Source organism: Mya arenaria, chromosome 3 (assembly GCF_026914265.1).
Source record: "Mya arenaria isolate MELC-2E11 chromosome 3, ASM2691426v1".
Taxonomy (NCBI): Eukaryota; Metazoa; Mollusca; class Bivalvia; order Myida; family Myidae; genus Mya; species Mya arenaria.
In genome coordinates, this window is record NC_069124.1 from 16,149,456 (window position 1) to 16,165,313 (window position 15,858).

At 35.7% G+C, this 15,858-nt stretch overlaps 1 protein-coding gene across 1 annotated transcript; it reads right to left on the reverse strand.

Annotated features, from left to right (window-relative positions):
• Positions 1-2,473: 2,473 nt before the first annotated feature.
• Positions 2,474-12,585, reverse strand: LOC128228778 (acetylcholine receptor subunit beta-like 1). The gene is made up of 7 exons (XM_052940278.1): positions 12,466-12,585; positions 9,850-9,998; positions 8,057-8,101; positions 6,365-6,474; positions 5,785-5,899; positions 3,978-4,901; positions 2,474-3,279 (listed from the first exon to the last, which is right to left on the reverse strand). Exons 1-7 carry the CDS (start codon positions 12,560-12,562, stop codon positions 3,097-3,099), a joined length of 1,623 nt encoding a protein of 540 aa, XP_052796238.1. The 5' UTR covers positions 12,563-12,585; the 3' UTR covers positions 2,474-3,096.
• Between the last annotated feature and the right edge of the window lie 3,273 nt (positions 12,586-15,858).

Below are 15,858 nucleotides of genomic sequence, written 5' to 3' on the forward strand. Positions count from 1 at the left end.
AGCATTGAAACACAATGATTGAACTGGCATTACACCAATTTAATAAACAAGTAGTAGTCAATTTTGTATCTTTGTAGCTTTTTGAAATCACAGCTGTTTCCATCAATACGTCTGAAGGAGATTAACAAAATGACAATGACTATTGATATCTTTTCTGAATAACAAAACGATTCAAACAAAAGTTAACCTTAGTATATCATCACATAATTAGGTTCGGTATTACAGGCGCGTAGCTGCCCTCATTCGAGTATGCGGCTGAATCCAAATAATTCTGACAAAAAAGGGGAAAAACACAGCCAAAGTTGCAGTATGCGTACTTGACAACATGATTCTAAAAATATCCATTTCCCAGTACCAGATTGCACCATGGGTTTCAAAATGTTCTGAGGGGGCATTCCTCAGAACCCCCCTAGCAAAAGTATGAATCAACATAAAGAGGGCTAGCTACCTCCCTGGTATATAAGAACAATTTTACAACTGTATTGTTCGCATCGTCTGCTCGGTCACCGAACCGTTTTGTAAAAAGCGTTTATTGCAATCAAAGTATTGCTTTTTACCCTAGAACAATTCAGATCAATTTACTAGGAAACATAAGGTATTATTTTAAGCTACCATCTGCAATTAAGAGATGACATAACAATAATTGCAAAGCTGATAAGCCCAGTTAAAAATGTTTTGGCTGTTTTCGCAGGTTTGTTGTGATCGTAAAAAAACGCTGTTAATCTCGGGATGTTGAAGACGAAGAACATTTTTCTAGACCTGGTATGAACGCAATTCTACCTACCAGATTGCGATCGGACCATATGTTCCTGTAACAACAAAAACGTTCAATGGATTAATTGGTGATTTGTTGCTTACGACTTCCGTCTATCGTGTTACAATCTTTAAGAGTTATTTTAATAACCTATCCCCAAACCAATATACGGGTAATTATCACTCTTTCTTCCCGTTTTTCCTTGATCTGAAGCCATAGATATACCATGCTCTAATCCTAACATCCATGATAGGGTAGGATGTTTCCTGAAGTGTTAAGTTTACCGCACGTGTTTTGTTCAGTGTGATTCTTGTTGTTTGTCTTTTCGCGTCTGACGTTTTACTGAAAAGGGCTGATAATCAATATTGGTCTTAATCGGATCTAAGAACGATGTAGCTAATCGGATTACTTGTTATTAATATCTGACCAATAGAGTGAATGAAGTGACAATGATGTATGACCCTAAGATTAACTTAAGTTTTATATATACCAACCCAGATAGTGCCGTGCTGACAATATTTGGATAGTTATATACGCTTGTGGTCTTTTAGCGTTTTTTTTTTGTTTGCTATTTCAAGACCGATCGCATGTTTTTCGTGAGTTCAGTGCTTTATGAATAGAGTAGGGCAAAATGAAAATTTATCAATCATCACGATTGAAAATCATCAAAATCCTCCTCACCTGCGTATTTATTATTTAAGAAAGGCTACCAAGAACAGATGTTCTTATGAACGATTTGCCAGTGGTTGTACAGTCGTATACCATTTGTTAACTGACGTTCAAGTATTCATGTGAGTAAAGTATTATTTTGTTCCATTATTTGTGGTATAGATGTGTTTTTTGTGTACATTGCAAATATGTGCATGGTGAATGTGTTTGGTCATCTTGTTTGTATTTCATGTAAGCACTTGGTAATGCGTCTCTTAATTTATGGAGGCTTATATAAGGAATAAAGTTCAAATTCCATGTTCCCGCAAAAAGACTAGGGCGAATGTAAATATTTGTCCTTGAGCATAGGCCTGTAATCGGGCTTGTGGTTAAATTTTAGGTTATTGGGCTCGGCCCTATAGTTTCAATAATGTTAACATTACATTGGTGTCTGAAGGACACTCAAATGTCCAAACATGTTATCGAACATCACGACGGCCATTATCACCATATTTAGTTTGGCAGCTGCAGCAAATCGAATAAAACCGTTCGGTTTGATTAATATCAGCCATTAAACGTGTTGATTGGTCAATATGTATCCGATAAATACTGTTGGCCAATCAAATTGCCTTGACGCGCAAACTAGCCAACAGACAACCTATGGATAGCGTATGTTATTTTATACAATCGGCTGCTCGTCTTGTTCATTTAAAGTATAATGGATATTGGAACGTGTTTTACTTGCTGCTGATAATGCTGTTGATGTTACGGTAGCTTATTTAGTGTGCATTAGTTGCTTGCATACTTAATGGTTTGACATTTGATAGTATGTATAATGTTTATTTTAGATGATCATAAAACCTACACAAGTCAAGTGAAACAGACTTACACGACCGGACAACATTCATAAAATGTACACACATATTCATTTTATACACACATAAAATCATTGTAGGATAAACACCCAAAGACATCAAATATGCACTATATAAAATGATCAATATAAACAACAAAATGATAACTAGTATGTACAAAACCGACGTACACCAGAATGGTCTCCCTGAATCTGAACAGCTGAATGCCGAACACACATTATCCCCTTCTCTTCATACAACAATCTGTCCACTTTATTGGACCCCCGACTTTCATTATTCAAACTATTCATGCCCGTTCAATGACCAGAAAGCTATGATGCTTGTATAAGCAACAGCCTTTAACATCAAAATAAATACCGTTCGGTTAGGATTGATGTTAAACAGGACATACGTTTACCCTGCTGCAAAGTCATACTAAACATTAGACACTAAAGTGTTCCGCTTGCCCAGCTTGCCTTGCACTTGCCCACTAAACTCTAAACTCTACACGTGCTCTGTTTGCCAAGAAGGTCAATTTCTGTAAATCACCAATGAATTCAGGTAGTCCAACGGTTCTGTTTCTGCAAAACGACATCGGGTCAAGTTTGTCTCAAATCACGACAGTAGTTCCCCTAGGTTATGGTCAACATTTTACACTACACAGTTCAGCTTGCTTTAGGGCTAGAACCCGAAACATCAAATTTGCTCTGTTTACTTCAAGGGTCCATTTCTGTAAAACACCGAAGTGAATTGTGTACTCACAGAGTACCATTCATGAATAACACCAAACAGGTTTCAGTGGATTCCAAGGTTCCATTTCTGCAAAACACCAGAGTGAATTCAGGTCGCCCCCAGGTTCCATTTCTGTATAATGTTTTGTATGATCTCGTCCTGGTCTACATATTCGAGTATATGGGGGGCCTGCATGAGGATCGTCATGGTCCCGCCAATTGTAACCAGGAGAAATATATACAGCAACAAGCGGTCGATCACCCTGGCAACGTACTTCCAGTCGTCAAGGACCTACAAGATAAATGGAAGTGAGTAATTATATTTCTTTCTTATTTTACACATTTTCGAACCTATCTTATACATATAAAAAGGACATGTAACATGCAACAGTTATACATAGTTATTTTTGTGTCCTTAGCGAATCTCTTTTAGCCAGCTCGAAACCGTTTAGCTAAAATCCAGCGTTTGGTTGAATAAGTTCGAGATATAATTTATCCATTTTAAACACATACAAGTAAAAAAAAGTTATGGGAAGCAATGATGATAAATGTTCAATTATATCTATATACTAGTAAGTAATGCAATAAAAAATATTTGAATTTAGATGCACGGTGAGTATCATTAATTATGAAAGCGTTCATTTGAAAGAGTTATATGATTAAAAACATGCAAGTGAACTATCTTGTTTACAATGTCATTTATGCTTGTTAAATATCGATAAGACAAACAAAATATTAAAACCCTTAACATTGTAGTTCGGAAAACCAAACAAAAAAACTGAATTCAAAGGCGAGATTTCGATACAAATATTCCAAGATAAAATAAACTCATCCAGATGGAACGTTTTCTTAATTATGGAATATTTCTCCTAGTCGATATAGCATTATCATCACTTAGTTAACGTTGTGAAAATATTAAAAAGACATTACTATGAAGACTTGCATATTAAGAGAATTTCTGACAAATGGGTTTATATTATCTGCCATTACCGTGTTGTAGTCGTCTTCATTTTTCAAATGCCGGCTTATAAACCGCAGAGCTTCGGCAGCCTTTACTATTTCCGGAGATATCTGTGCCAACGCTGCATCGTCGTAGTTCGAGAGCATGGGCTGAGTTTCTGGCGCAGACGACACAGTTAATTGGCAGTCATTGTGCGGATTAATATCGGAAAGTTCAACAGTGTCCAAATAGTTGTCATATTGTCCGCCTCTTGATGGCACAGTCTGCAAAACATCTGGGTTTCTTGAGTTCACCAAGAGTGGAGAGGTGAAATGATGTTCATGGGAGTCTTCGTCATGAGGCGACTTCCATCTAATATCGTGTTCAGGTCGTTCCATGAACAGAATCCTGGGAAGGTAATTCAGAAAAACTACCCGTACCCAATAAGGCATCTGGTGCGTCCTCGGAGTTCGATAGTTTCTATTTATAACTATCACGGTGAATGATATGGCCGCTATATTCATAATAAATGTGAACAGAAGGTATTTCGCAACTAGTGGGATTGTCAAAGAAGGTGGAAGAATTTTGGAAATCAGTAAAAGGAACACAACCAATGCAAGGAGAATGGATATGCACAAGGTAATCTTCTCCCCTGCATCCGCTGGTAGTGCAAACACACAAATAGTAACAAAACTGATCAATACGCATGGTATGATGAGGTTTACTGTGTAGAACAAGGTTTTCCGTCTCAGCCTGAATGTGAATATCACCATGGTTTTCATTTCGCCTGTCACCGGATGTGGAACTCGCTCAATTTTTGCAGGGCTGTCTAGGATGTCCCATGTTCCACTTTTCAAATAATCTGTCACATCTAGCGAATTCATGTTCATGTAAAATGTGAAATTAAGCTGGTCTTCTCTAAATGTCCAAGATCCGAATTTCATGTCACATCTTTGTTCATCGAAGGGAAAGTACTGAAAGAAATATCGTTCGTGAATATTCCTCGTACAAATGAGGTAACAGGAGATGAATCTCGGATTAAAATGTCTGAAACTTTTGGTGAATGGGTTAACAAATTACTTCATCACGTTTTCATCTTACTAAGTGCTTGGCTTATAAACTGTTTCAAAATGCATCAGATTGACTCGGCGCCATTTCCAGAAAGAAAATGTTTACATCCGGAGCAATTTTAAGGTTTAGTAAAATGAATTGAAATCTTGATCATTTGCATACTTGCCAGACTAAAACGGCATTGGAAGTCTTACTTCTTCGATTAACGTGTACCAGACCTAAGGTCAGATATATGGTGGCATATTACTGCCGTAAGATAACAATATAACGTTCGCCAATTGTTTTGTGTTTCGTGTGTTCTAGTTTATATTCGCCGAACCTTTTTGGTACGTTAAGTATCATAATACTTAAACACGCTCATAAGTGCCCAAAACTGCCACCTGTTACCTTTATAAGCTGAACAACACTAACATGTTATCTGGTTTGGGTTTGCGCATTCTACTTAATAAGTATCAATTTTCAATATTTTCTCTACTGTATTTCACTGCTTATATAAGAGAAAGGAACACGCCTTTTTTAATCTTATTATAATTGAATTTAAGACTCGTTTTCTCGAAGAAACATAAAGCAAGCTTTATGTAATCTTTTAACACACGTCCGAAAATAGTGCGCATGTCGCATGTGTATGTCTTAAATAGTAGATATATTGTCGAGAACATATTTAGTATTCTGGTTAAGACTGGCATGAACTCAAATAAACACAAAGGTGAATGTGTGCCTATTCAGCAAAAATATATACAAAGAAATGGGAAGAAGATGCATATTTAAGTATCGTAATATTCTGACCTGGACATCGATGGTACATGAGCTCTTGTAGATGGCCGGTGGAATCCAGTTCACCTTCCCGTCCGGGTAGACGATCACATTGGACCGATATGACACCTCGTAGTTGCCATCAGCACTGAATATATCCAAGAAATGTAACAACATGTGTCATATAAAAGAAAGAAAACAACAACATTTTAAGTGGCATCATTAGCCGGTTTGTTAAAACAACGACTCTGAAGGTGTTCCAAACCTCGTCAATGCATGGCAGGAATAGCTTCATTACTGGTTCTCTGTTAAATATCTTTACTGCTAACAAGAGTTAAAAGCCATGAAAATGTCGTCAACAAGGACATACTTGCAAGAAAAAAATTGGTATATTATATAATTATATATATATTCCAGAACTATAAACAAACATTCATATTGCCAAGAGGCATCGTTAAAAGAAAGATTATAAGTGTCATGCCAAGTGTACAAGTTAGTGTATAAAACATATACAGGTAAGAAACATATTCCAAAGATGAAAACATACTATACAGCCCATAGCATACGATACATTAAGGTTAAAGCATACCCTAAAAAAACACATGTCATATACTTATTGAAAAGGACGATGTCTGGCGTCCAAGCCTTCTCTGGGCGGATCCTGAGCGCCTGGATACCCCCATAGTTCTTCGGATCCCACGTCAGTTGATAGTCAGTCCAGTACTGGGCGATATACAGGACAATCATTATGTAGACATCAATAATGTATTGGGAACTATCTCAGTCTTTATCTATACACAACTAGATATTACACGCAGGATATTTGTTCATTTTAGTTTGTTATAGTTGGATTCACAAACTACGGGTGGTCAAAGGCCTGGGGGCCGTGGTTACAATTGACTGGTGCATAATACAAATGTAAAACGTGGCACGTGAAAAGTGAGTATTCGACTGTAGGACAATATTCATGTAATGTGTATGGATGTGTTGTATTGTATGTTTGTTTGTATTGTTGACATTTGGCAACGAATCTGTGTGCCACTAAACCATTCATATAGTCATATAGTTGTTGGCATGTACTGCTCTTCTTTGAAGAATGTCACCAAATACCTATACACTATTGCATACAACTGAAAAACCTTTTCAGCTTAATTGTATACAGGGTTACATATCAGAGGTTCGAAAAAAAGGGCCAGTGTCATAGTTGACCTTGTTTATTTGCCTCATTAAAATTGCATTAATAAAATCTGTTTACCATCCAGAACAACGCATATTAAAAAAATAAATAAAAATCCTGCAACATTCTTGAACACAGCATGTTTTGGTCGTGATGCAAACAGTTGTATTGCAGAAAATGCATATTATAATATAATTAAAACCACAGGAATAAGGTTAGTAGCAAAATATCAAATAAAGACCCTGTAAACATGCAGGAGGCTTAGCCCTAAACCAGACAGAACTGATTCTATATGCAGCAGAACTGAATGCCAAGTGAATGGATCCATTGTAATTTAAATGAATGCATCTCACAATATAATTACAGGGATAAATAATTTCCATGGTATTTAGGTATGATTTACATTTGAGCTTTTTGAATGAAATATCTTGGGTAATATGCTAAGGACTGCATAATTTGCATCGTCATATTTCTGATCTACTTCAACGTTAACTCGATGGTTTAAAGCTGCACTCTCACAGATTGAACGTTTTGACAACTTTTTTATTTTTGTCTTGGAACCGCCAATGTATGCGAAAATCCATAGAAACCAGTTATATAAGTCTGCTGACAAAATTAGATCGCAGATTTTTACATGAATGTTCAAAACTTGTATGTTTTTTTTTGCATTTTTCTTAAACCGTTTGTAACGCCACAAAACATTAATTTTCGAACGGAAATATGAAAATCTACGATCTGGTTTTTGTCAGCAATCTTATTTCATTGGTCTGCAGATATTTATGCAAAAATTTGCTCTTTCAAAGACATAAAATAAAAAATGTTGTAAAAGTGGTATACCTGTGGGAGTGCAACATAAACGCGTGATTTGTGAAATGATAACGTATTCATTCACAAATATGACCGACTTCTAAGCACTGGTAATGTTTAACATTGTATATGTCTCCAACACCTTGAATTCAGACCGTTAGCGCAAATATTAGAGGGCAAAAGACGCTTTTCATCAATCGAGCTTCAAAACCAAATGGAATTTGGATTAAAAAACGCATACAGTCGGATCATTATAAATAAGGAACGAGATACACACTCATTTTCCTAATGCGGAAAAATATAGGTCTTCCTATTACTTACCACTTGGAGCCAGACGTTTGTCTTCATAATTTGATTCTTCTCGTCCTGGAAATAATAATATGTCATATATATGTCTGGCAGGTTGTGGTATTTCTGACAAATTGGCGTAATGTGTGTACCATGAAACAGGACAGCTGAGATATTAAAGAGCGGTAAATATGCCATACAGCTGAAAAAGAGGCTTTGAAATTTCAATATGTTTCCAAGAGTAGGCAGTCTGCACATATGGAATGCACACACACATTATTTAATAGTAAAAGAGCATTCTCGGATTTGGCAAACTCATTTCTTTATACTAAGCAATAAAATAAATAAATAACGGGTTGGATTTGGTCTTTTTAGCGCTTCACATTACCCAACTGCCTAAAAGCGCAAAACGCCGACAAATGGTTATCACATTAATTTAATGGTAAAATTATGCTTTCAAGCTACTTGTCTGGTTAAAATATTCAATTGTTACACATTTAAGAATTTAGAAACCACTCAGGGCAGAATTCTCTATTCTGTTGTAATTGATAGGAAACATTCTAAAACTTCTTTTCAAGTTTTGTCGAACTATAATTTGACCTTTTTGTACACAGCATTCCGATTAAAAAACAGCGTGTAGTTATATAAAACGAGTTTATTTTGCATTGTGTGATAAGAAGATAAGCTTAAGTTTATTATCAGGGCTTGGTATTAAGTCATCCTCAAGAGTAAGGTGAATATCTTAAAAACCTCGCCTACTGGTAGCAAACCAGCAATGGATAATGCCTTTGTAAAGATGTTGCTTCAAAAATAATTGCATTGTCAAAACCAGGAACTAAGGTGAAGACATTGTTTGTTCCATATATTTATTATTTGAACAAAAATCATCAAATGACCAGCGTGCTTTCTCAACTAGATAGTCTAAAATATTTCAGCACAAAAACATAATCATGTGGTCGAACTACTTTTTTGAATAATGCCATTGAAATAAAAACGAATAAATATCCTTCGTGATTTCTTGCTCAGTTCCTAAACATAACCATAACAATAACGAATGATTCATGGTTTACTCTTGAACAGATTATTAATGACTCAAAAACGTTCCAGTGTTTGGACTTCCCTCCCACTTTTTGTATTAATGGCAATGCCATAAAAAGTTAAGATACAGCCTTTTATGTATGATATTTTTGATATCCGTAAGCGGGACATAACTTGTTCTTTAACAATATATTCTTGTTTTCTTAAGTATGTTTGTCAGAGAAGGTAGTAATTACAAGATATTTGAATAATCAAACTCCATGGCAATATGTTTCAAGCACATCATTGCATATATAATGATTTCATTCAGTATGTATACAAATAAAAATAAAGGCCAACTGAATTCAAGAACGTATCATCAAGTGCTAAGAAAATATATTAAAAATTATTATCTTATTTACAATAACAAGTTATGGTGAGGTATATGTTGGTAATTAAACAAAGAGGATTGTTGTGGTGAGGTATATGTTGGTAATTAAACAAAGAGGATTGTTGTGGCGAGGTATATGTTGGTAATTAAACAAAGAAGATTGTTGTGGTGAGGTATATGTTTGTAATTAAACAAAGACGATTGATGTGGCGAGGTATATGTTGGTAATTAAACAAAGAAGATTGTTGTGGTGCGGTATAGGTTGGTTATTATAAAACAAAGAAGATTGTTGTGGTGCGGTATAGGTTGGTCATTATAAAACAAAGACGATTGTTAATATTACCGGTTAAATTGCAACAAACACCTCATACATTTAACACATGCATTGATTTTATATAAGTATTCAAAACATACTTACCACACTTATAATTTGACTGAGTTGAATACTAAAGTCAATGGTTATGGTGTCATTAATCCTTTCCACCGGTCTTACCAGTGGGCTGTACTTGGATGTCTCAAATAAATCCTCCACAAGGCATTCAAACCATTGCTGTTGATCAACGGGACCTGGGGGAAATGCAAAACATATCCGTATACTATGACGTCATAACATTAAATGATGACGTAATCAACTTATACCTACCACGTAGATAATTTGGCTCAGGGCCAAGTTAAACTGCACGATGATGGTTTCGGTGATATTTATGACCGGACGTATGAGTGGATTGTAGTCGGAAAAGAGGTACTTGTACAAATCCTGCTCCAAGTGGTCGGTGCTGTAACCTGAAAAAAGATAGACATTGTGAGATTGTCATTGACCATGGACTCATTGATGAGGTGAAATCACGAGAAGGAGTCCTAAATGTGTTTGACATTTGCTTCTAATTATGATTTAAATTTACGAGTTTGTTTTGTATACATTTTACTGAAGGTTAATTAATAATTAATGATAAGCACCGTGTATTTTAACTCATTTTTAACTATTTCTATACTCTTAATCTACGTCCTCTCTTTAGCAAAACATAATTTAGTGCAAAAGAAAAAATGCAAGAACAAGCTCAATAGAAAATCAAACTAAATGATCGAAAGCACTCTCCCGTTCTAGTGTTTTTCATTTGTTTGCCATTTAGATTCATTTGTGCATTTATGACTAAATAAGACAACAGACTATAAAAATCATTTACAATGGTTAATATGATAAAAAATATAATAAGCCAATTGCAAGTTGCGAACATAAATTTTACAAGACATTTCCTATAGCAAGCATGTATAAATATGTATGTCAACAGGAAAGGCAGTATTTATGAATGGTTAAAAGAATATTTAGTTGGTGTAAATAAATTTGACTTTTTGTATAAGTTTCGTCTGTATTGTCTTATGAGAATTAAACTCGATAAAAGGAAGGTTGCTGTTTAAGTTCGTTTTGTCTCTATGCTTGTCCGCCCACTTCCATTAATAAGATTGTATTTCAGTTATATATTACCATTAGCTCATTAATCTGTTTCCACAAGATACATGCCAGAGATCGCATGTCCCAAACTACTCTGTAACATTCATAAAATGGAACCTTTCTCTGTTCACAGAATTTGTAGGTCCTTTCACAAGAACTCAGTTAATCCATTCAGGTTCATTAACATGTTTAGATTGATTTTGACGTATATAAATACGAGACGAATTTCTGTGGAAGTGGTTTTAGGCTCAGTTCGATGCGTGGATACAGCTGCCATGAAATATATCCATGATTTAGCGAATTAGGGTCAAGTGAAAATTTGTTTGAATTGAAATGGACTTTGATGACAGAAAACTTGTCTTAGAATACGCCCATAGGTAAAATAACAGGAAGTTAGATTATATTCCTGAAAACAAATCCCTAGAATTTAGGTCATGCGCAACCGACATGATACGTGAAATCAGGTCACCATATAAAAGTTGAAAACATTCTTAATTTTGTGTTGTTTTCTGTGTGTAATTGTCTTGGTTACTTCAGGGTGAACTTTTGGAAGCTATCATCAATATGTATTCGTCCATAAAGTTCTAATTGAATTTCTGTACCATCGGATATCCATATAGCTTCAATCAATTGAACTGGTTGAAACGTCATTTATTTTACAACGATTGTAAAGAAAGTTATATTAAGTTATGCTAAGTTACTCTCGTTGGCACGATGTTTCCCGAGAGGGTGGTCTTGTTTTGTTGGCGAAACTGGAGCGCCCGGAGGAAACCGAGTTGTCTGACATGGTGACCACCAACAATACTCATAATCAATCTACCTGAGTCAATACTTAACGTATCAAGACTGCACTACACAGGACTACACACCATAACGGGACAAAACAAATACTTGTATGACCCACACAAGACAACACAATAAAAACAATACTCGAAGATAAAACAATCCAAATATTATTACAAGATGTAGTACACAAACTACAGACACCTATGATACATGACAACAATCAGTGAAAAAAATCAGGTCTAAACAAATAACTATATGTTTCAATATCTTCAATCCTTGCAGGACAACCATGCAAACTCACTGGATAACAACTTCAGGCCAATAAATTAACAGAAACATAGACTTGAACAAACTTCTATTTACCTTTCAGCTTTGCTCCCCTTCTCTACCTCCTCATTAGAACAATCCTTCTCGTCCTTAGTCTTAAGGTTTTCATGATGCATACAATTATATGGTACACAAAAGCAATATACTTTTATATTAATTTTAATATAGTTTCGTTTATTGAAAATGTGAGTTTTTTTGTAGAAAGTAAATGTAAAATAGATTGATAACAAAAATGTTTTAAATTCTTTACAGTTTCGTGGCTGCCATCTTTGATGTAAGTAAGCCATTAAAAGAATTGCAACTGTCCTTCGAGTATTCATTTCGTTTTGGCGACTTATGTAAGGCATATGCCTTTCTGTATCAGAAATAAGATCAGAGTGTTGTTATGTATGTATTCAAGCTTTCAGGATTCCGAACCAAAGACAGCAGCCATGTGATTTTACGAGTCTACGAGAGGTTCAGATAGATTACCTATTGCATAAAACGGATCGCATCGCTTGTCTATGGACCTCACATTTCCTATCATCGTGATACCAATAGTCAGAAGCAGGATGCACAGTAAAGTCATAGTGCATGTTTAACTCATCCGTTTACCAATTAGGATAACATCAGCAGGGATTGACATCCACGGATCGTTGTTGGTTTTTTTGTGTCAACAAAACAGTCCTTCTACAAATCATCAAATGCCTACTAAACTCCGTATGTAAAATCCAGTTCTTTACAAAGCTGCATCTTTTCAATTTAGATCCACATCATTTGAAACTTTAGGCCACCGACTGATAAGATTCCATTACCAAACTGCCATACATCACCAACTTAAAAACACATCGCTCACTTTAAGAATCCTTTACAGGACAAAGGAATATCGAACAAACAGAATATGCATGTATCATCGGCATAGTTTTTATCCACAAACAAGAAACTGTTCTCGAATTCTCATGTAATTGCAATTTCAGTGGAAAAAGGAAGCGACAGATTCTTGCTTCTCTCATTTGTCAATAATATCGACAGGCTCCTCACACGAAAACAGAGTTGCCTGCTCCGCGATGGACACAGTATAAACATCGATTCGCGTTCCTCATGTCTAACTGTGGAATATACCGCCGGCAAACTTGTCATTCAAGACAAATCTGATTGTGGTGCTGTGGCTTCTTGGATAGCAAAGGACAGGAAATTGACCTTATGTTTCGTCCGTGGACGTTGATTACTTCGTCAAGCATAATCAGTGCTCAAGTAACAGCATTCAGTAAGATATGTGAAGACTTCTGGTGTTAAAATGACCAATTATAGTTATTCTCAGTTCAACATTTATGGCACTTCCAATTTAGATATGTAAATATCACTTCTAGAAGGCATTGCAAAGTCCAATTTCTTCCAAAGGGTTTAAAAGTGACAATACTGCTGTAAATGATTATCCATTGCAAATTATATTACTAGTAATACTTTTTTGAAGGCCAACGATTGACTTTAGAGGACATCAATAAAGAAGGTGTCATCTTCAGTTTAAAATGCCGATGATTCATTTAATGTGCAACTATATGAACCAATAAGCCATAAAACCAAAGTAAGATGTATTTACTTTAAAATAAAAACAGATGCTGACCATAATTCATTACAGGACACTGCAGAAAACAAGGTATTTCCCTTCCAATGAACCCCGATTCGCAAACTTGGTACTAGAAAGAAACATCACAATTATAAAACATTTAACATTATATGCAGAAAAAAACTTGTATATTGATAACAGTTTATTGTACAAATTAATTTACGAAGGGCTATTAATCTGGAAAAAATAAGACATCATAGGGTTGATGAAGCTGGGTGCAGCTAGAATATTGAATCTATTGAATGTGCATCATACACAGATTATTAAAATAGCTTTGTTAAAACCCTGACTTTGCCCGTGAGCTATCTACTTCACCACCAGTTTACTAATGTTTTAAAGCCAAGCATAACGGTCATGTTGAGACCTGGACATGTCTATAATCGTTAAACCTGTACTTTATTGTGTCAAACTAAGGTTATCTAAAACAAAAACAAGTCAAACCCTCACCATCCCTGTGAAAATAGCATTGTTTACGTCTCAATTGGGCTACTATATCCGGTGTACGGTTATCCATCGCGATACAGCATGCCAATCGAACAAATTGACTTTATGTGCATCTCATTAGTAAACATGTGCGTACAACTGAGTGAGTTGTGGAAACTAGAAATTGTTAATGGAAGAACGTGTCATCCAACGCCATAACAGAATACAAACACTTTATGAAAGTAACATAAGGATAAGGCTCAATTTTGAGAGCGGTTCTGAAAATGAAAGTTCCTCTACCTATAGGAGCTTCACTCGAGGAAAATGGGGCCAATATCAACAGTTTAAAAAGTAAATTGAAGACATCAGTTTGAGTGTTGCTACTATTGATCGTCGTTTCAAATTAGCAGCCTTTAATTCAATTAATTCAAACCAGCTTTCTATCACGCTTAAGGGAAGACGCCAGACTAAAAACCATCTAAAATAATGAAACGGTTATTGCGTAATAAAACCGTTTATGGGCGCGAAGAGGGCAGTAAAATGATTAAATCATTTTCTCGCACGAAATGGAAAATGATACTGCACGAAATTCAACCGTATCGGTGATTGTACCGTGCTTAAGATTGTTTTCCTTGTTTTCGACTACATATTAAAGGGACCATACACCAAATGGTCCAGAATTCAACAAATACAGTTTTTCGTAAGGCCGATTAAACATAATTATATGTGATTAAATGGATAAACGCAGCAATCAGGTTGCTATCTCATCAGAGTTTCCTCGTTTTTAAATAGGAAATAAAGGATTCCCAGTTGAAATCATATCGGTATACATTTGCAGATAAAAAGTCGAAAGCAGAGCAACGTTACCATTGCTGTACATGCTGTCAATGAACAGTCTCAATCAAACCGGGTATAGTATCATTGCCTATTGAACAGTCTCAATCAAACCGGGTATAGAATCATTGCCTATTGAACAGTCTCAATCAAACCGTGTATAGAATCATTGCCTATAGAACAGTCTCAATCTAATCGTGTATAGAATCATTGCCTATTGATCAGTCTCAATCAAACCGGGTATAGTATCGTTGCCTATAAAACAGTCTCAATCAAACCGTGTATAGAATCATTGCCTATAGAACAGCCTCAATCAAACCGTGTATAGAATCATTGCCTATTGAACAGTCTCAATCAAACCGTGTATAGAATCATTGCCTATAGAACAGCCTCAATCAAACCGTGTATAGAATCATTGCCTATAGAACAGTCTCAATCAAACCGTGTATAGAATCATTGCCTATTGAACAGTCTCAATCAAACCGTGTATAGGATCATTGCCCATAGAACAGTCTAGATCAAACCGTGTATAGTATCATTGCCTATAGAACAGTCTCAATCAAACCGTGTATAGAATCATTGCCTATAGAACAGTCTCAATCAAACCGGGTATAGTATCATTGCCTATTGAACAGTCTCAATCAAACCGGGTATAGAATCATTGCCTATTGAACAGTCTCAATCAAACCGGGTATAGTATCATTGCCTATAGAACAGTCTCGATCAAACCGTGTATAGAATCATTGCCTATAGAACAGTCTCGATCAAACCCGGTATTGTATCATTATATCTTTAGAACAGTCTAAGTCAAATCGGGTATAGTGTCATTGTCTATAAAACAATCGCGATCAAACCGGGAATAGTATCATTATGTCTTTAAAACAGTCTCAATCAAACCGTGTATAGGATCATTGCCTATAGAACAGCCTCAATCAAACCGTGTATAGTATTATTGCCTATAGAACAGTCTCAATCAAACCGTGTATAGTATTATTGCCTAT